This window comes from Tachypleus tridentatus, chromosome 13, assembly GCF_004210375.1.
Source record: "Tachypleus tridentatus isolate NWPU-2018 chromosome 13, ASM421037v1, whole genome shotgun sequence".
NCBI lineage: Eukaryota > Metazoa > Arthropoda > Merostomata > Xiphosura > Limulidae > Tachypleus > Tachypleus tridentatus.
This window is the reverse complement of record NC_134837.1, coordinates 208069608-208091437: the sequence shown is the minus strand read 5'-3', so window position 1 is coordinate 208091437 and position 21830 is coordinate 208069608. Positions and strand designations below refer to the sequence as shown.

Here is a 21830-nt window from a genome sequence, read left to right as displayed (position 1 = left end):
CTTTGTTTGGCAGAAGTCAGTCAGCTGCTTCATGGACGTGGGTTGGATATTCCTTTGTTATAATTATAATAAGTGACCAGTTTTGTTTCATTATGCCAAATAATACTGCCCATGAAATGTTACTCACTGTTGAACATTACTGAATTTGGAGACTTGGGTAAAAGGAGAAGACAAGACTTAATGATGGACATTTGTTTTCTCGTATCAACACAAAACTAAAACATTAATATACTCGAAGGCCACAGTGGTCGATTTCCCACTGCATGTGTAGATGTGACATGGTCAGTTGATCGTAGTTTATTAACTTTGCAAAATATGTACAACCTTCCAGCCTATAATGCATTACAAGATTGACACAGTGGTTTAATGCCAAATTAATAGATTATTTTCTTTTTTTTACAAATTAGTGTATGAAATTAGGTTTACGAACAGGCATTCATAATCATATTTGTTGTACCATGCTAACATTAGTCAAATGTGATCACCTTCATGTATATTTAACTAGAGAAGAAATGCATTTCAAACTAGAAAAGCAATACAATGTTTAACAATATATTAAAACTCTTATTGTATCAATGTGGATTTTAAGACAATTTTAATGTAAAAGAATTGTAAGTTCATAATCTTGTATGGACAAGATTTTCTCAGCTGTTATCAAAATATTGCACAGTTGATAATGGCACAGCATAGAATATAGTAAGGGTAGGCTTAGGACTAGAATGAAAGCAGGATATGAAAAGTTTAATATGAAAAGATTGGGGGTAAGGTAACCTTTAACAGTAGAGTAATTGTTGGTGATAGATTAAAAGAGTGTTAGTTTTTGTTTGAAGTAGGAAAGTGGTGTTGGTTTTCAATTTAATGTGTTGTCAGCAGCTCAGAGTCTCTGAAAGGATGTAAGTAACATCCAATCCCTGATTTCATAACATTGCAAACTAAAAGATTTTATTTTAGTAACAACTTTCTTTTCCAAAAAGAAACAAACTAAAGTTATAAAAGTAAATTTTTCTTTCAATTTAAAAAGTCATTCTGTATAAAATGGAAGACACTAAACAATTTCTTACATTTTTAAAAAATGTCCATAATTTCATTACTCATGATAAACAACGTTAGGCCTTAAAGTTTACTGTACATTTTGACAGATTCAACAGGTAATTTCACCAAACAGTTGTTGTACATCCTTGTTTTAACAACAAGGTTGACACCTGACAAAGAGGGTATGTTTAGACGTACATAAAAACCCATTCACCTAAAAGACTTCACTACATTATAAGTGGCCAAAATATCCAATTATTATAATAATGTCATCCTCCACAAAATAAACCCAAGTAACAAGGATAGGAAGCGTGGGAGACTTTGTCAACACCACTGAAAAAATGGACAATAAGGGCACTGGTATGACCCGCATACTTCACAGATGTTAAGTACGTGAGGTCGTAGACTTCAGTAGATCACTTCCTTGAATCGCTCTAAGTAAAGGAGGAAAAAGAGTTGATGACCAAACACGTTGAGGTTCATGTGCACTTAGTGATATTTTACATCTAAGAACAGTTAAGCAACTTACAGAAAGAAAGGAAAAATAACTACAGAAAATCCTGGGTCTTTAAAATCAAATTACACTGTGGAACATGCTTGATAAATATCAAATTACACTGTGGAACATGCTTGATTCCATATCTAACTTCACTGTAAAAATCAATGTCAGTTCACCTAATACTCTCCTTGTTACTAATGAATTTAGTATTTCAGACATGATAAATACTCTTGTAAAGAAAGTGTATGGTTATCTGCTCAACCATTAACATTTGTCTGAACAGATGACTGGATAAAGGTAAAAACTGTAATGCAGGAAACCCAGATTCTGTTTCTTTGCAATAAAACTATTTTAGCATTGTATTTTAGTGTGAATTAGTGGCTTAAGTCTAAGAACTGACTCACCAGGACTGTAGTAATCATATACTCGAGCTTTCAAATAACGGGTTAAATTGGCCACAGGGTACCATCTCTCAATGGTAAAATTCACACATAACCACTCGAAGTCCAGCTAAAGAGAAGAAATAAAAACACAAAATACAGTTTAAATAATACACTACCAGATGGAATGTCAACATGACACCACAATTCAATCTGAGAGAGAACTGTCATTCAACGTGGTCTAGTTTTGTTATAACTAGATATAAAATGGTAGTTTAGTAATGTAAACTAACCACCTTGCTATGATACTCACATAGTCGAACATAAAAACAGCCGATCGTGGTAGTACCCTTCCTCGCCTCAGTCGAGGTACTACTTCTTTCCTAATATAAGAATCCATAATAGGTTTGTACATCATGTATCCTGTAGGAAGGGTGAGTTCTATTACAGCCATTCCACTGGTTGGACTCTCGGACAGCAGTTTCCATCTGAGTCATAAATGTGTGATTAATGTTTACGTTATGACAAATCTGGTTAAGTGAAATAATAAGCTAGATATAGTGGTAACAAAGTTTTATTTATATTTTAGGGGGAGGGAACATTTCAAAATAGTTGTGACAAAGTTAGTTGGCCTATAGTATTAAGTAAAATATTTCATATTGTAAACCTGAAAGTTTATAATACTAAAAACCAGATAACAATTCCCATGGTGGAGGTACAGTACAGACACATCAAAATGATAACTACCAGAAATGTGTGGTAAAAATAACTGTGATTTTAAAATTTGTTATGGTTGGAGGGTCTGGTATCATTTACACTCACATAATACTGTCCAAATTTTCAACAGGTGCATATCATATTGCACAGTCTTTTGGTTCCATCAAATACAGCAGGTACAGTGAGCAGGTCTTGGCATCCTATGATCACACAGTGATCTACACTCAAACATTACTAAGAGACAGTATCTAGGAATTGTACTCACAGTATACGAAATATTTCACCTGCTTAAACACAACCTCTTATATAGAAATTCTCATTTAGAAAAATCCTACTTCTTAAAGTAAACAACAACATTAATCAGTGGTATTTAGAATAAATCTTGGTTGTTGTTTTTTTTAAATCAGTTTCTCATATGCCCCCTAGTGACAAATAACGTAATAGTGGTACTGTACCAAGCTCTGAATACAGTGTTCTTCTTGAGAGAGAAAATTTGGCTATGGTCTAAAACAGCCTTTTAATCCATTATATTTTGATTCAGTTGTTAAAATAAAAGAATAGTAGTAAAGTTTGTGTGGTATAAATAGTTTATTACTTTCTCATTACCTAAGCTTATTGGTAGATTAAATATAACTCAATAACTTGGTAACAAAGTGAATATACATTGTTGCAAATATAGTAATATAAGTTTAATTTATCAGTAGAGCTGGAATCTACCAGCCTTGAAAACAGTCTGCATAATAAAGGGCATGAAATATTTAATTAATTACCATTTATTTTGCCCATACTGCACTTATAACAATGTTCTTGCACAATGCACTGGAATTTGATTCCGCTGTTGGCCTAATTTGGTAAAAGTAACAATAGATATGAGTTACAACTTCTTACCTTGCACAGCTTTTGATGTTAAGATGGGATTTGTTTCGACCATGGTATTGAGCAGCTACTGATAAGTCAAAGGAATCTACAGGGGGCTGGAGAAGCAGAAAGCTTCGATCTACATTGTATTGGACATCCAGTTGGAGGACTCCAAGTCCAGATCCTTTAGCCTGAACTTCCACATGACCCCACACATTAGGTGCAACCTGAGCAAGTAAAGACAGGTTGACCAATCAAGGCTTGTTAGAATTTAGAATGTTTATAAAAGATACTTTGTTTGACTGAGTCCTGTTGTATATAACTTAAACAGGACAGAAGCTTGGGTTTATCCTGATCTGCATAACATTATTATACTTTGATCATCCAATCGCATTTTGACCTGTATGATACCAACCTTTTTCACACATTAGTAATGCGAAGATCCCTCAAGTTAAATTTTTTAAAGCTTTTTTGTTTCTTACATGAAAAGCTACATTCCAACAAAACTAAATGCTTTAATTTACAAAAACTTAATTTTATGCAAATGTTTTTCACTATACAAATCATATTTCTCAAAATATTTTTAATGAAGTTTCAGATGACTCATAGGCCCCAGTTTGTAAAATGTCATGCTAAACAATAACTTCATTCTTTTATTGTCAGGGCTACTTTAAGTAAATTAGAATCGTCCATTAAATCAAAGGTCTATAAATTATTCTCACAGACAGGTGTCTTACCGATATTGACTTGAATGTAGCCAAGTTATCTTCATGTACTTCAAGGTCGGCAATTTCTCCAGGATTGGATGAAGACTCAACTTTCAAATTCATTTTGGTAATGTCTCTCACGTGAGTTCTAAACGACGCTTCTATTAAGGCTTGCATGGCAACAACAGTATCCTAGCAACAGAAAAATAAAGTAGGTTAGCATGTAAGAACCAATCTTTATTATATTTTTAACTGTGGTATAAACAATAAAAGATATTTAACTATCATGTGAAAGTATGAATACAGGTAAAACAAAAATTTCAGTTATTGAGTCATCACCGATAACTTGATAAATCATGAAGAATTAGGTGAAAGCATTGTGTACCTGAGTAGAAATGAAACAAGCATCGTGAAGCCGCATGGTGTTCAACCATCTCACAATTTGATCTTGGATTATCCCTCCATGACGGATATAAACCATTAAAGCATAAGCCGTAGCTTCTACTGCTACTGAGTCCCACTTGTTTGGGAAACGTGGCATAATAAAAGGCCGTTGATTTTGATAGACTATTTCTGGTGGTGAAATTGGTTCAGGACTCCAGTACACTAGTCCCTCTAGTGAAGAACAACAAATTAATATAAAATGGTTTTAACAACCTCATTACACAAATACAACAAAAAATTGATTTTTTCATTTCTAATAAACGTTGTTTTAGGTTAATTGACTCTGGATAAAAAATGTCTTTTTTTTCAAAGAAATTCTATAATTAAAAAACACAAATACATCTATGAGGCCAATCTTAGCTGTTCAAGACAAATTAATATGCTTTAACCAATGCCTGAGATTTTTATGGTCATTTGACCCTAACATCTGGATGGTGGTTTTATTTGCAAGAAAAACACAGATATAAAAAAATTATCTCTTCTTCGATGCTGTGAATCACATAATTAATTTAATAAAGGAAAATGGGTATCTGAATATAATTAAGTTGTTGTTGTTTTCAGACAGATTACATGGTCAAAAGGTATACTTGCCCATCTCTTGCTTCATTTGATCTAACATGTTAAAGCCCACTTCTGCCTCAACACTTCCTGCTACCATTAGAGCATAGGTGACAATAGCAACATTGTATGGATTGGTAAGTTGGGGCAGCTGACGTTCTAAATACATCACTGCTCTCGCTCGAGCATTTGCTGTCTCCATTCGCAGTTCCTACAACCAGTGTTGAATATTATCTCATTAAGACATGGAAAACAGAACAGGCTGCTATGTCTAGTTCTTTTGAATTCTAAAGACTGTATTAAAATTAACAAAAGCTAAAATTCCAGTCATTACATTAGATAAAATGTAACCCGTGAAATCACACTAAATCATTTATAACAAATCATCACTAGGTGTAAAACAAAATTTAGCATTGAATCACATAAATGGCATGTCATACCCCAGGCAGAGCCATTACTTCAGCAAGAGTAATTGTCACGTGGGCTGTTAACGACACATTTTTTTCAGGTCCATCTTCAAGTTGTCTCCATATCTGATCAGATAAACGTATGTTACAATTAAAACAAAATTTTAATTTCATTTGTATGCTTCTATGAAATATGTTTATTCACTCTGTTTTTGTGTGTTTGAAGGTAAAAAAACAAACATTTCAGTCACTTTTGTTACACAAAATTATCTTCATTATCTCACAAGTCATGTTTAATTCTAATTTATGTAGCCCACCTATTTCCATCAGAAATTGTTCATTATTTATATGGGTCAACCAATGGAATTAAAATAAAATTACTTTAGTATTGAACTAGTTTATATTTATATTTCATAATTCCAACATTCAGTAGAACAATATATATCAATATATCTTACAAAAAATGACGTCATTTACATTTCAAGCCTCGATGTAAATGTTTATCGGAGAGTAAAGAAACAGTTTTAACCTTTGGATCCATTTTTCTGTTCCAGGGATATTTAACTGTCTCATAAAATGACCCTTCCTTTGTCTGATGTCGGAGCACAAACTTTATGGAGTTGGATATAATTTCTGGGTCTATGAAGAGGTAATTCTCCCAGTCAGGATACTGAGCCAGGCTGTATATTCTAGCGCAGTAAGCTGTCAACCTACCCAAAGAACAAATTATATTTTACTTCACTGTGTTGTTGCATGTTACATCTATGTGAGAACTAAAGCAAGTCTGGCAATACTTTGCTATCTCTATTCCATATTTAAGTTAAAACACTATTTTTTATTGCTAAGTATACAGTTATTATTAACACACAAATTACGAGTTCCCCAAATCTATCCATCACATTCCTTTGTTGAATTTGACAACTTAAAAGCTCCCCCAGTGGTTCAACAGTATGTCTGAGGACTTACAACGCTAAAAACCAGGTTCTAATACCCGTGGTGGGCAGAGCACAGATAGCCCATTTGTAGCTTGATGCTTAATTCAAAACAACAACTTAAAACAAACATGTTCCAGGACTAGTATTACCAGGTCAAATTACATCAATGTGAGCCTACTAATTTGTACATGCACGAATATCAGTTTTGTGAGATTTGTGATTTTGTCAGCATTATAATTAAAGTTAAATAAAGAGTGCATTCAAATTTAATAGAACAACAATGGAACAATTGGTTCAGCATAACATAAACTGATAAGTGTTTGTTGGTTTTTGGGCAAAGCTAACTGAAAGTTGTCTGTAGCCATCCCTAATTTTGAAGTAACAGACTAAAGAGAAGGTTATTAGTTAACACCCACCCTCTGCCAAATGCTGGACTATTCCAGTGAGGCTGAAAAAGCTGGATTTGATCATCATGGACCCCAAAATGCATATTGCAATTTTTGTTTTTGTTGTTGTTGTGCTAGTAATGGAGTAGAAACCACAGAATCTCAGACTTACAACCTGCCAAGTTATCCACTAAGTCTAACTCTTTTACAATTTGCTAAGCCTAATCTTTTCTTACCAGACACTTGGTTCTTTCTTGAACATACTGAATGCTCCATCCTTCCAAAACACCATCTGGAAAGCGTAAGCTGAAACATAAAATTATAAGTTCCTTACTAACTAAAGTTTACTTTTATAGTAAAATAGGATAAATTCTGAAAAAGAAACCAGCACTCAAAAAGTGTTAAAAAATAAATTTTCACAAACACTGTTAACAAATAAAACTATAATTTTTTTCAAAATCTTCTATTATTTTGCACTTGTTTATTCTTTAATACTGTATAAACAAAATGTCGACAGTAATACCTCTATTTAGAAACCTCAGGGTCTTTCTCAAGATATCTCCTTTCAGTTGATTTGTCAACCTCAAGTAAACAAGTGTATAAAGATTATAAGCAAAATCAAACATGATATGTTCTCCAGATTTCACAGGTTGAGCAATATCCAGATTGACAGTTTTAATAAAGTTATCTCCAGGTACAGGTGCTCCAACAATATCACCTGTAAAATACATTACCTTTATTGTAGAAGGTATTCCACATTAGACAACACTTTAAAGTTTCATATGTTTCTTAACCATAAAAATGTACAATTGTAAGTAATGAAAGTAAAGTACAATAACAGCAGATGAAATCTGCATAACAAGAATATTTTGGTGGACTCTCTATGCATTCTTTTTATTTGACTTAGTTAGGCTTAACCTATAGAGTAGAATAATAAATATGAATATTTCTACATAAAAAAAAATGTTTCTCATGCAATTATTTATTTGAAAGGTGAATTAATGGTTTACACGTGTTACATGTAGAAGTTACCTGCATGACATATTTCTTTACTTTAAACTTAAATTCCATTTTATGTATAAGAGAAAGGAGGTTCATTAAACATTTTTATCACATTATATTAACAATGGACTTTATGCTAATAACATATTCCTACCGATTACGGACACCTTGGCTTTTGGTGATCCAAAGATGTAACGTCGATACATCTGTTCAAAAGGAATAATTGGATCTTCTGTGATATTAACGTCTAGAAACTTTATGTTATAAGCTTGGTTTCTAAGTTCCAGAAGTAGTGATGTATGACGATATACAGGAACACCATCTGCCTATTAAATAAAAATGTGTTGTTATACTGGGGTTTCAAAACAAGCATCTAACTTATTGTACTTTACTTCAATAAAAATACTAAGCAATTGAGCTTAGCAGGTATGCAAGATATATATGGTTTATTTTTGATATATTTTTTCCCATTTTAGTTTACAATTAAGCAAATATTTTTTTTACCACAGCTACAATAATCATTATATTGTATTGGTGTCAAATGACACTTCCTTTTGCAAATAAAATGACAAAGAACTGTTTATAAACTTGCATATTTAGAAAACATCCAGACATTAAAGATTTTGTGTGCTACAATTCCTTGAAGTACTTACACGATATTAAGTTATAGAATCATGTGTTATTTGTGTACATGATAGAATACCATTGCCATATATGGTGCTGGAGCTGTAAAACCTGAACTGTGAGAATTACATTTTAAAATAAGTTTTATGTTTTGTGAAAGTAAGCTTGTCAACAACAGCTTCCTTATTGAATACGTACTAAAATAGTGATAGGAGTAACCACTCTGTCTTTGGCAACTTGAGTTCTTCCCGTAATTACAACCTCAATATCTCCAATCCTTGTAGCAACTATAGGTATGTAAACAACCTCATATAGGTATGGCCTGATCTGCAAAAGAAAACAAATGCATTTTCATATTATGTTTTTTATAAGTGTACTCAGCAGTTTACAGTAAACATTAGACTATGCCATAAGTATATATTTCTATTGACTAAGACATGAATTAACAAAGTTTGCAAATGTACAGAATTTGTTCTATCTCTCTTTCTACGTCTTGTACGTGAATCTGTAATTTTATTTGTGAAAGAGCCAAATAAATAATATAAAATCCCAGAACTTTAACTTTCCATTTACTCAATGAATGGAAGGCTCAGCGTAGCCAGGTGAATTAAGGCATTTGACTTGTAATCTGAGGGTTGCAGGTTTGAATCCCCATCATTCCAAACATGCTTGCCTTTTCAGCCATGGAGCATTATAATGTAAAGGTCAATTTCACTATTCATTGGTAAGAGAGTAGCCCAAGAGTTGGCGGTGATGACTAGCTGCCTTACATCTAGTCTTACACTGCTAAATTAGGGATGACTAGTGCAGATAATTTCACATAAAGCTACACGAGAACTCAACAAACAAACAATGTATGGAAGGCAGACACGTATACTTACATACAGTAAGTGTTGGTGTTCTCCTACTGTAGTTCGTGGTTCATATGATGAAACAATGCCGAGGGGCTCAACTTGGACAAATCTATAGTCATCAGAACCTTCTAGAATGACTTCAGCCTAAGTTTTTAAAATCAATTTCATCATTTCCTTATATCACAATAAATTACTAAATGTAGTCATACTGTAAAAAGATATGTTTTTAAGTCACGGGATATTTTTTTAAAATAATGAAACAATATAATATGTCACTGACATATTGTTATCTACAAAATTAGTTTGACTAATTGCATTTGAAGTTGTATGTAAAGAAAAATATAACGGAAGATGCACAAGATTATTTTTTGGGGGTGGGACATGAATTCAGATAGACAAACTACAAGGTAATTTTTCTTCGGCACATATCAAATTACCACATATAGCCTAAAATAGGTAACTGATCTCATGGTCAACACATGAAGTATATAATTATACTTTTTTTTTAAAACATAGAATGTTTTGTGAGTTTAACATACCTTGATCTCAAACTCTGCATAATTAAACACCACAACCCTCATCCCTATCTGTTCTCCAAGAACTGCGGTACCTGGGGCCTCTACCGTAATGAAGAACGGCTTAGTGGCATCATACTGTAATGCGAGAAGTTGTCAAAATTATGCAACGATACAAGATACCATTTTATTTACAAATATGCAGAGCAACCCAAGGAAAACGTTTCACTGGTAGTGATAGAACATCTACAGTTAGGGTATTAAATGAAAAATAACGTGTAATTAGAACTGGGAGCTATCTCATTCAGTATAGTAAAATGGAGATGCGTAATAAATTTGTGGAAATAAAACTTACATAAATAAAATCATTAAGAATAGCCAACCCATATTCTTTACTGACTCCTACAGCATTAATTCTCCAGACTCCGGGTCCTTTTGGTACATCACAAGCAACGTACTCATCTTCCGCATTGCTGAAACATATTGTCGAGCAGTAAACTGATTTCAAGAAACATACAAATACCAGAAGACAAAAGTGACACTACTTTACAGAGTTTACTGTACAAGTATAGTAAAAATATATGGAATGGCAAAGAATTTCAGAAGTGCAATTTTTGTTGGAAAATAATTTTCAATTTCTCAGATAATTGTTGGGTTTTTGATTTATACATGCACAATTGTTTGGTGAAAACGAATCTTAAAATGTTGTTCTCTTTACTTTGCTTCTACAGTAACAATTAATTAAAACAAAACAATGTACAACTTTAAAGCTGCTATCTAGAGTACTAAGTATAGTCTTTGCAATCTAAATGTATGTGAAAGTTTAAAACACTGACAGATACTTAGCTAACAGTCTGCAATACAATTTAACCAAATTTTTACATTTCCAACACAGAAATGTATAACAATAAATAGTCAAAATAATAGATGTTTCTATATTTGTTGAAAACATTAAACCCACAATTTTACACCAAGGCTTCAGAATTAGCAGAAATATTTTTAATTCTTGTAAAATAACTGGAAGTTTATTGTCAGGATAATTTACATGTTGTACTTTCTTTTTTTATTTACAATTACAGGTCTGAAACGTGATTAAAAGCTACCGTATGTTACTTCTTGTAGAATGCATTTTGTTTCTTAAAAATACCTTGAAAAATCCCCATACGTCTTCCAAGACAAAAGTGATGGGTTAAAACAAGAGGTTAGCTTTTGGATCTACTCAAAACAGCCTCTCATAAAGATTGCAATCTCACTTACCATTTACAAGTATTTTCAATAACATAAAACATTCAACTAATATTGTCAATATACTGTGAAGAACATGATGCATTTGACTGTATTTACTCAGTAGGTTAAAAATGTCAAGGTTATATCAAGGTGTTGGTTGCTGAGCCAAAATATATTTTCTCAGAATTGTCTTTCCAAAAATAGGGTGCTTCTTCCATGATATAGCCTCTTACAAGATGTAAAATATGGTAATTTGTTTCACCCAATAAAGAAGTAAGAATAACAACAAAACAGGAAGTTATTTTGTGATAGGAATGTGAATTTTAAATATGTAATTGTGGTACTGACCCTGTAATAGTATCTTGCCAGGCAAAATCTCCTCCTGTAGCATCGTAAAAAAAATTGTTCCTGCTTGTGCGAAGTAAGTGAAAGTTGAGTAAGTCCTCATCTTCATCCTCTGACTGAAAACCTTAAAACATTAATGTATTTAAAAAAAAAACTGGAATATAAGGCTTTTCACGTGTTTGTATGTACTCAACAAAAGTACCTGTTGTGTAACCTTTCAATAGCTAAAGCTGGTTCTTATGTTCCTCACTGAGGACTTAAAATCAGTTTTAAATAGGTGTATATAGAACCATCCCAGACGAATGTTTGTTTCAACGTATAACACCTAATACCAAAGAATACTGCAAACAAACTATGATAAACACAGTACTTAAAAAAATTACGAAACAGTCTCGTATAATGACTACTTACAGTCTCCTTCATCTGTTCCATCGTCGCAATCACTAACTCCATCACACAACTTCTCAACACGATAACACTGTCCACTCCGACAAGGAAGAACCCCTAACGTTTTGTTGCATGTGTCTATAAGGTAAAACATTCCACACATATATATGTATGTATCTGGAAAACAAAACTTGTACATATTTTGTTCACCTGTGATTTTTATTTTACCGAATTATATGTGTATATAGGTAGGAAAAACAGAATTCACAGGAGTATCTTTTGTGAGTGCAACATTTAAAATGATGGTTTAGTACAGTGAAATATTTTAACAAGGTGAACAAATTAGGTACAAATTTTTCTTGGGTTAAACCATTCTATAAAAATGCCTTTATAGTGTAATAATCAATGAAAGAAGTAAATAGAAATCAAATTAAAAATCATACTGCACTGATTCCCTCAGACTTTCAGCCTATAAATATTTCTGATGGAAGGAAAAACCTCTGAACATCTTGTTTTTGCTTACCTTTACCAGTTTGTACCATGTATAAACATTTCTTCTTTGGATAATAATAGTGAAAGAAGAAAAACAGAAAAAAAAAACTATCTCGTATGGAATATGTCTTATAAAAACTGTATTTTCATAAAGAGTTTGGAGCAAATCTAAGAAACTTACTCGGAACTGATGATACATTCATGTTGGTGAAGACAACTAGACCCGAAAGCTTAAAGATCAAAGAAATATAGATTAATTCTTAATTTTAGGACAACCTATTTGATTATGATAATACCTCAAAATACACTTACAAATTTGAAAAAAAAAAAAGTATTTAGTTTTCAGATATAATTACGTATTTCTTCTGCCTAAAGCTACCATCTTTTTCAAGTGAAATAAAAGTATCCACATGAATTAGAGACACATAAGACACTCTATAATGAGTATTTTAAACTCTGTGGTTTGGTATAAAAGTCTTATCCAGGTGCTAGTTCTGTGGTTACGTGACATTGTAACTAGAATGATCTATAACCATACTGATATTCCCATTTTTCAGTTGTAAAGGAAAAACTATAAGAAATAATTAGAGTAAAAATTTCACTCTGTCGTTAAAAAGCACAATGACTGCAAAAGTAACAAGCAGATAGGAAAAAAACAGTGACTTATACTGTTGTTTTATGAAAAACCCATAAGTTCAAAAGTTTATCATTATTAAGAGATTAAAAACAAATCGTTCTTACAGTAAAAGTTTGGTTTGAGTCTCTACCATAACTGGAAGTAGCGTAATACTCTATCTGTTCTGAAGCGCCCTCTCGATCTCGCCACACAGCTCGTTGTAATCGTAGATGTAAGTCTTCAAATTTGTACATGGCTTCCACAGCCTAAAATATTAAGATTACACAAGAAATCAGAACAAGCAAAAGTCTATTAATGGGTTATTGAAAAGTTGATGATTTATCTACATGTATATTTTGTGTCAGTTATAAGGAAAGGTATTCATCTATACACAGTTTGGGTATGTATGCAAAGTTAAGTAGCTCTATGTATATGGAAGAAGTAGCCAGTGCTCAAAAAGATTTTGAATTCTGTTTTAAATTTTCAGAGCAATCCATAAATTAATCTGTTTGACCATACTGAATGCATCAAGTAGATACAATAAATTACCATATTAAAATCACATATTAATTACAGCAATCACTATATTCCAGCTACAAAACCAATGCAATAAAGTTAACTTCACTTTTTAAAATCTACTAAAAATTCATTCAAAGAAAATAATTTCAAACTGATTATACGATATTACTATCCAACTTTATTAAGATTATTCAAGTGCTACTGTAACCCAACTCTGTCAGATTAGTCGGATGCTGTTGTTTAAGATACATTATGATTGCATATGTTAACAGTACACTGAAAAGTTTGCTAATGTTTTTGGTATAAATATTCAAGAATTTCATCTGCTACCAACTTACCTGATCATGTTGGTGGGGCTAGCCCCTAGACGGCTAGGAATATTGAAACAAGATTATTTTTTCAGCTTACTTGACTGGTCTGTGGATATCCACTTTTGACATTTCAATAAAAATTTAATATATACATACGGGTACAATATAAATGGTAAACGTATCATGCATATACCTAAATATATTTTCAAACCAACAGATGGCACCACATACTGATGGATAGAAGTGACTGTTTCTAAAGGTAAAATATTACTTTATGCAGGTATAATACAAAAATGAAACAAAAACTAAACAGAGTGTAAAATGAAATAAGGATCCTGCTACAGAAAGTAATAAAACAAAAATTAGACCACAATAATAAATTTATAATATTAACTCCCTACTTTAACAGCTTTATACATTTATCAGTCAGCCAAAGCAATGATTACATTTTTATAAACTTGTGATGTGCTTTTATTTCTTGTAAAATATGTAGGTATCAGGCTGTACAGAAAAATTATAGTTGTCGAATCCATTCAATACACATATAAAAACAAAACAAACAGACAGGAAGAAAAAAATAAATTTTTAACAGAAATTACAGTTCAATGATCATTTGTAAATTTGTTGTGAGAAGTGTCCAAAATGAAAAGAATTTTGCAACAAAATGAACACAAGCAGAATAAAACGATACTAGCTAGATAAGTTTTTAAAACCATTTGCAGTCCTTACTTTGGTTGACATTGTAATGTGTATAAGAAAATAAACCAGTATTAATTTGCTAACCAAAGTAAGGATTGAAAACCATTTTAAAATCTGTTTGTGTGCTCTTTATTGCAACATTTACTTTGGTTAGTATACTTCTTATAACAATAATCAATATGAATAACCAAACATTCCTACTTTCTCTTAAAATTTAAAATTTCTTTTTTTCTATTTATTTTTGAAACAATTGTAATGCATTTTACTAATATATATTTATTTTAATATTGATGTTTGTTTTAGTTAAATATATATTTAGAAATGCATGCAACATATATTATTAAATGTGTATTGTGAAAGTCCTACTTGTTCTCAAAATCTGTAGAAGATTTTTGAGTGTAATAATCAACAATACATGATTTATGAAAGTGCTTGCATACCTTGAACATTTTTGCCAACTGAACTTAACAAGAATCTCACCCTAAAATTTTATAAGTCGACGCACCATGAGACAGTGATGTATTGTTGGTTTGTTACAGTTATTATGCTATAAACCTCAGAAGCTTTAACTGTGATTAATGCTCATTAATCGGAAAATTACAGATATTTGACCAGGAACGTTTATTGATTTCCAATATTACAAACCATTTAATTTCAGTGAATTAACTTCAGATATTAGTATTTCTATGAAAATATTGTATAAATTCAGTGGAAAGAAATTCACATGTGAAGAAGCTAGCTAATTTCCCTTCAAGTCACATGTACCTGTGCATCAATAAAGAATTAATTCACTCATTGTGAACTGTTGATAAAATATTTAGTTCCAGACCAGAAAGAAGACTCAGTATTCTTGGTAAGTTTCTATACCCTTTGTATATAAACCATTATTATAAATTCTGTTATTGTTTGTAAATTAAAATATATTTGTGTTAAGAAAGAAAATTATGTGTATTAATCTTATTGGCAAATATCATAGATTTGATGCATTTCAACATTTAATTAATTTTTAAATCCAAATTACAAATCAACCCACTTCAGGTTGTTGAAATAGTAATACATAACATAATAAATCAGAGGCTTGTCCAGGATAAATTATTATACGTAACACAATATATTATCATTATTACAAGAACTTAAATTATAATCTGATATCAAAACAAAAACGTTTTTTTTAAATCTATAATTTCATAAAAGTAGGTGGCTATGAAATAAGTCATTTTTTATTTTCATCTTGTCCCTTTTTCAATTAATTTCAAAAGTTGCACCCTTCTCAAAATGTCTTATTATTTATCAGTCCTAGTTTCAGTAGCTCCAAGACATCTGTCTATCACTTATTCATGTCCTAGATTCTGTAGCTCCAAGACATCTAATTACTTATTCCAATCCTAGATTCAGTAACTCCAAGATGTCTAATCAATTACTACAGTCCTAGATTGAGTAGCTCGAAGATGTCTAATCAATTGCTATAATCCTAGATTCAGTAACTCCAAGACGTCTAATCACTTACTACAGCCCTAGATTCAGTAACTTCAAGACGTTTAATCACTTACTACAGTCCTAGATTCAGTAGCTTCAAGACGTTTAATCACTTACTACAGTCCTAGATTCAGTAGCTCCAAGACGTCTAATCACTTACTACAGTCCTAGATTCAGTAGCTCCAAGACGTCTAATCACTTACTACAGTCCTAGATTCAGTAGCTCCAAGAAGTCTAATCATTTACTACCGCCCTAAATTCAGTAGCTCCAAGATGTCTAGTCACTTACTACAGTCCTAGATTCAGTAGCTCCAAGATGTCTAGTCACTTACTACCATCCTAGATTCAGTAGCTCCAAGACGTCTAATTACTTATTCCAGTCCTAGATTCAGTAACTCCAAGATGTCTAATCAATTACTACAGTCCTAGATTCAGTAACTCCAAGATGTCTAATCAATTACTACAGTCCTAGATTCAGTAACTCCAAGATGTCTAATCAATTACTACAGTCCTAGATTCAGTAACTCCAAGACGTCTAATCACTTACTACAGCCCTAGATTCAGTAACTTCAAGACGTTTAATCACTTACTACAGTCCAAGACGTCTAATTACTTATTACAACCCTATATTCAGTAGCTCCAAGATGTCTAATCAATTACTACAGTCCTAGCTTCAGTAGCTCCAAGACATCTAATCACTTATTATTTTCCTAGATTCAGAAACGTCAAAGCTTCTCTGTCTTTTTCTGTTCTATCATCCATCAAGTCCAGAAAGAATTTTTTATTGCAAGCTTAGGACTCAATTTAACAATTTTTGGACTGCTTGCTTTATATAGGTAAGATATTCCAAATAAAAACAGAATTCAACATACAATCATGTATGGGCTGCATCAACCTGTGTGACATGCTTGTTTCAGTTTTATGACACTCTATTTTGAAACGTACTCATGTTAAGTACATCACATTTTGGTTTGTCTTGCCTGTATAGAAATAAAATAAAATAAAGCCACAGTATACGACTGGATATCTGGTTGAGGTGACTAACACTATCTTATTGAACAGAGACCTACACTGGTAAGAAAATCAAACACAACCATGCTCAATAACGTCCAAAATAAATGCTAAATAACATTTATGAGTTTCTTTCCAACAGTCTTGCAAAGCTATACAAGAGCTTTCAAATACACTAGAATGAAGAGCATCTAGTCAACAGCATCCACCACCAACTCTTCAGTTACTTTAAGGAAATAATATAATTTGACTGTCACACTTATCATGCACTCTCAGATTCATAATATGGCATGGTTAGCATGCCTGGCCCACATTTATGAGACTTGTTTATAAGACAAATGGAAATAATTATCAATTAACACACTTTCTTGTGCTGAAATAAGCAATCCATAAAAGCAGAGCAACTGACACATCAGTGGCAAGAAGGTGTGTTGCATCATGTTTAGGCAAATAAAAGCAGGGACTCAAGTAGCTTACATTACTGAAACTTACTGGAAAGTTTAAAAAGGATATCCAAAATATGTAGGAAAATAAAGTATAAATAACGTGGAAAATGAAGTAATTAACAAGTGGTTCTAATACAAAGTTTATATTATTTCTATATATCTGATCATTAAAAATAACCTCAGTCCACCTCTATGTGATTCCAATCATGTGGTCATGTTATCTTAATTGCTTAAGATTTTTTGTATTTACTTTAACAAAACTATTTAGTCAATTAAAATGTAAATATATTATTATAGGTTTACATTTATTTCACTCTGGTCAAGCTATTCAGTTACAGATTGGTTCAAACTAAAAATCTATGTTTAATGGTTATATCACGTTTTATTCTAGATAACTATCTACTCAAAGAGTGATTCATTTAATCCCAACCTAACCTGAACTGTTTATATCTAACTAATCATCTTCAAACCTACCCTTGTTGGCGATAACTCTGCTTTCCCCTGTGAAGCTATCCAATCAGCATCAAAAGCTGAGAAACCAATGATAGACTCTAGAGTCAGAACTGGTACTAATTCAATCAAATTCCCTGACCGATCTTGCTTCGTGTTGATAACCATGGAGAACTGTAATAAAATAAATTATAATATACAATCAAGATTCAGTCCTTGTCCAGTTGATGTACAGGTGCTTAAGTTACAAGATGTATTCAAATGTATAATACACATATGACTTATTCCAAGTTAGCAAGTTTCTACAAAATGTACCAAACTGTAGCAACATTTGAGATACTGCTAATCTACAAATTATACTAAAAAAAGATGGTAGTTTTCTTGTAATAGTTTCTCTAATTATGAATACTTATGGAAAATGCGAGTCAAACAACAAAACTCTGTATCCCCAGAGAAACCACTGTGTGAAATCGTGCCAAAATAATACAGATACCACATCTAGAGACATACTTTGTTAAATGTCACATTTTGGTTTGTCTTGCCTGTATACAGGCATAACACCCCGAAATGAATGTTACATGTTAGTACGTAATGACTTGATTATCGTTTCAATACTATTCCTAAATCAACTGTTTAAGAATAGGTGTTTATCTTTCACACTATAACAATTAATTACTACACTCTTTTGTTTTGTTTTTATGTTACGTTAATAACCTTAAAACAGTATTTCAAGATGGCTGGTATGGGTATTAAAACTTTTATTAACCTAAGATCAAAACATTGTTCTCTACTTTATTTTAATAAAAGTTTTAATACCCATACCAGCTGTCTTGTTATACATTTTTACTTCAAGTGGATTTCTCATCGTCATGAATAACCTTAAAAACTACTTTTATCTGATTTTCAAACAATATCTCAAGTTCTAAATAGTAGGTGACACTGATGGTAACTTTGTACAGTTATGTTTTGACTATAATACTGTTTGAAATTCTGCTCTTTAAAAACTTTCTAATAAAGATGTTACAGTAAATGTTAAAGTACATGAGAAGTACTGTTAGGTACTTACTTCTGCACGATTGATTGCAGCAACTGGTAACGTAATACTGTCTACAATCACGTATCCATCGGTGGCTACATGGTAAACTATCACGTGACATGATGGAGCCATTTCTGGTGAGATTGAAACTGAGAAGGTTGTGATGCTGTTTATCATTCCATTTACTTTTGTTGTACCATCCAGGAGGAGAATCCCTTTGGATAACACCTACATTAGGAATGTAGTGTTATGTATTATACGTAAAGGATGATACCTACATTAGGAATGTAGTGATACACTTTACATGTAAGGGAAGACATCTACATTAGGAATGTAGTGATTTGCGTTATATATAAGGGAAGACACCTACATTATGAATTTAGTGATACACATTATATGTAAGAGAAGATGCCTACGTTAAGAATTTAATGATATACATTATACGTAAAGGATGACACCTACATTAGGAATTTTGTGATACACATTATATGTAAAGGATGACACCTACATTAGGAATTTTGTGATACACATTATATGTAAAGGATGACACCTACATTAGGAATTTTGTGATACACATTATATGTAAAGGATGACACCTACATTAGGAATTTTGTGATACACATTATATGTAAAGGATGACATCTACACTGGGAATTTTGTGATATACATTATATGTAAAGGATGACACCTACATTAGGAATTTTGTGATACACATTATACGTAAAGGATGACACCTACATTAGGAATTTTGTGATACATTATACGTAAAGATGACACCTACATTAGGAATTTTGTGATACATTATATGTAAAGGATGACACCTACATTAGGAATTTTGTGATATACATTATATGTAAAGGATGACACCTACATTAGGAATTTTGTGATACACATTATATGTAAAGGATGACACCTACATTAGGAATTTTGTGATACACATTATATGTAAAGGATGACATCTACACTGGGAATTTTGTGATATGTTATATGTAAGTAAAGACACTTACATTAGAAATAAATAAATATATATAAGAAATGTATTAAAAAAATTAATGATAGAAAATGAGTTAGATGTATAGAAAATAGAAGTGGACAACAAATGCTTACCAGTGTATCATGGCAACAGATACCAATTTTTTCAATAGAAGTTAAATCCTCACTACAACATCAGTATAATGGAGAGCACTTGTATGGGAAGGTTAAGTGAATAGTTACAAGTTTTTTATATATTATACAAGATGACTTCTAAAATTCATCTGCTCAAGAATTCTAAAACCAGAAAATTTCTTCATCAATAAGTACTTCTTAACTACGAGTTCCATTTGTTTTAACCACACTTATTTACAGATCTTTAACAGGAAACTGCTCTTCTATGTCGGTTACTAATAGCAGATCAATCATTTCTTACATTTTTAAAAAGGATGTATTTTTGAAGAAATATCTAATTTTCAATATTAACAGTTTAAATCATGCTCACCAACAGCATGAGTGATTACCATTATTGATCGACTGTGCCAAGAAAACCTTAGCCATAAAAACTATCTGATGAGTGTAAAGAAATGCAACTTACTAGATAATGAAATGTCTTGATATAAAAATTTGCCCACACATGAAAGATGGCATACTGACCCACCTAAAAAACAGAGAAAAATAAAGAACATTATTGACACACAGATTAGTGTTAACATAAATAACCATATTTTGAAAAAAGACTATTGTAATTAAAAAAAACTATCACTGTCTAACCTATGATTGGGAATTATAAATGCAAGTGTAATTTTAGTTTCTTAATATAAAAAAACAGCAACCTGGATTTTTCTAGAAACTTTCATCACAAAATTACTAAAAAAAAAAGGAAAATTTTAAGACTAATTAGCTTTCCATATACAGTCCTCTAATAATTTGAGAGGGCTGTAAAACATATGTATATATACAGGTACTCTATGTACAAGTTTTAGTTTTATAGATATATATTCCTTTTGACATTTACTTTTATTTCTGAATATTTTAAATTGAATTCTCTATGTATAAAATACTAGAAATAATTCAAAAAAATTAAAAGTGTTGTGAGAGTCTAAATAAATCATTTAATAGATACCAGGAGCTAGTTCACTCTCTCAGGTGAACTTGTGGAACCAGTTCATCACATTTCGTTTTGAAACTATTAACAACATAAATATAAGGTACGTGTATGTATAATTTACATATATAACATGTATTACTTGCAAGCACTATAAGCTGGTTATTAAGGTAGAGTCATTCTTTCCTTCTATAACACAACTATTTCTTAAGATAACATGGAACTGGAATTAGTTTCTACAAGGAAAGTGTACAAATAATGATTTAGGGGGGGGGTATGATATTTGGAAAATGAGCTTTATTTCAGTCCTTGTATTTGAATACACAAAGTTTTATTAATGTAACACTAAGGTACAGACACATGTGATTTGAGATGCTGGATAAGCTTTTTCAATATGAGATGATTACTGTTGAAATTAATAAATGGTGAATACATACTGTTGCATCCGTTGTACTTGTGGTAATTTGAATGTATCTTTGCTTAGGAGAATAATAGGCTAGTAGCACTAGTTCTGATGTTACTTCATCATCAATATCTTTGTAACTTGCCTAATAAAAGAACATTTATAAACAGCAGTTAGAAACAGAAAACAGTTTAAAGGCATTTCTTACTAACAAACTTATTTCGATGTGACAAATCATGCATCACAGAAGGGTTTGAAGATTTTTTCAAAGACATTATTCAAGAAATACATTCTGTTTTGTCTAAACTGTTTACAAACTAAAAAGATTTTAAATTTCACTCTGCAATAAAACGTGTAGTTTTTCATGATTACAGTAAAATCAGTAAAGCACGTAAAATAAAAAAGTTCTAACAG

At 31.7% G+C, this 21830-nt stretch overlaps 1 protein-coding gene across 1 annotated transcript in view; it reads right to left on the bottom strand.

Annotated features, from left to right (window-relative positions):
* Nucleotides 1–923: 923 nt before the first annotated feature.
* The window catches only part of LOC143239710 (CD109 antigen-like), a 97713-nt gene continuing 76806 nt past the window's right edge, over nucleotides 924–21830 (bottom strand). Inside the window, exons 9-32 of the mRNA XM_076481120.1 lie at nucleotides 21451–21561; nucleotides 20504–20566; nucleotides 18964–19161; nucleotides 17922–18071; nucleotides 13111–13251; nucleotides 12551–12599; nucleotides 11902–12015; nucleotides 11494–11614; nucleotides 10274–10391; nucleotides 9943–10056; nucleotides 9431–9547; nucleotides 8748–8876; nucleotides 8080–8251; nucleotides 7447–7641; nucleotides 7160–7229; nucleotides 6132–6312; nucleotides 5636–5728; nucleotides 5229–5406; nucleotides 4579–4808; nucleotides 4224–4385; nucleotides 3517–3713; nucleotides 2225–2399; nucleotides 1936–2041; nucleotides 924–1466 (exon numbers count right to left, since the gene is read on the bottom strand). Of these exons, the coding sequence (XP_076337235.1) occupies nucleotides 1441–1466; nucleotides 1936–2041; nucleotides 2225–2399; nucleotides 3517–3713; nucleotides 4224–4385; nucleotides 4579–4808; nucleotides 5229–5406; nucleotides 5636–5728; nucleotides 6132–6312; nucleotides 7160–7229; nucleotides 7447–7641; nucleotides 8080–8251; nucleotides 8748–8876; nucleotides 9431–9547; nucleotides 9943–10056; nucleotides 10274–10391; nucleotides 11494–11614; nucleotides 11902–12015; nucleotides 12551–12599; nucleotides 13111–13251; nucleotides 17922–18071; nucleotides 18964–19161; nucleotides 20504–20566; nucleotides 21451–21561 (3210 nt within the window). The 3' untranslated portion in view covers nucleotides 924–1440. The remainder of the gene's footprint in view (nucleotides 1467–1935; nucleotides 2042–2224; nucleotides 2400–3516; nucleotides 3714–4223; nucleotides 4386–4578; nucleotides 4809–5228; nucleotides 5407–5635; nucleotides 5729–6131; nucleotides 6313–7159; nucleotides 7230–7446; nucleotides 7642–8079; nucleotides 8252–8747; nucleotides 8877–9430; nucleotides 9548–9942; nucleotides 10057–10273; nucleotides 10392–11493; nucleotides 11615–11901; nucleotides 12016–12550; nucleotides 12600–13110; nucleotides 13252–17921; nucleotides 18072–18963; nucleotides 19162–20503; nucleotides 20567–21450; nucleotides 21562–21830) is intronic.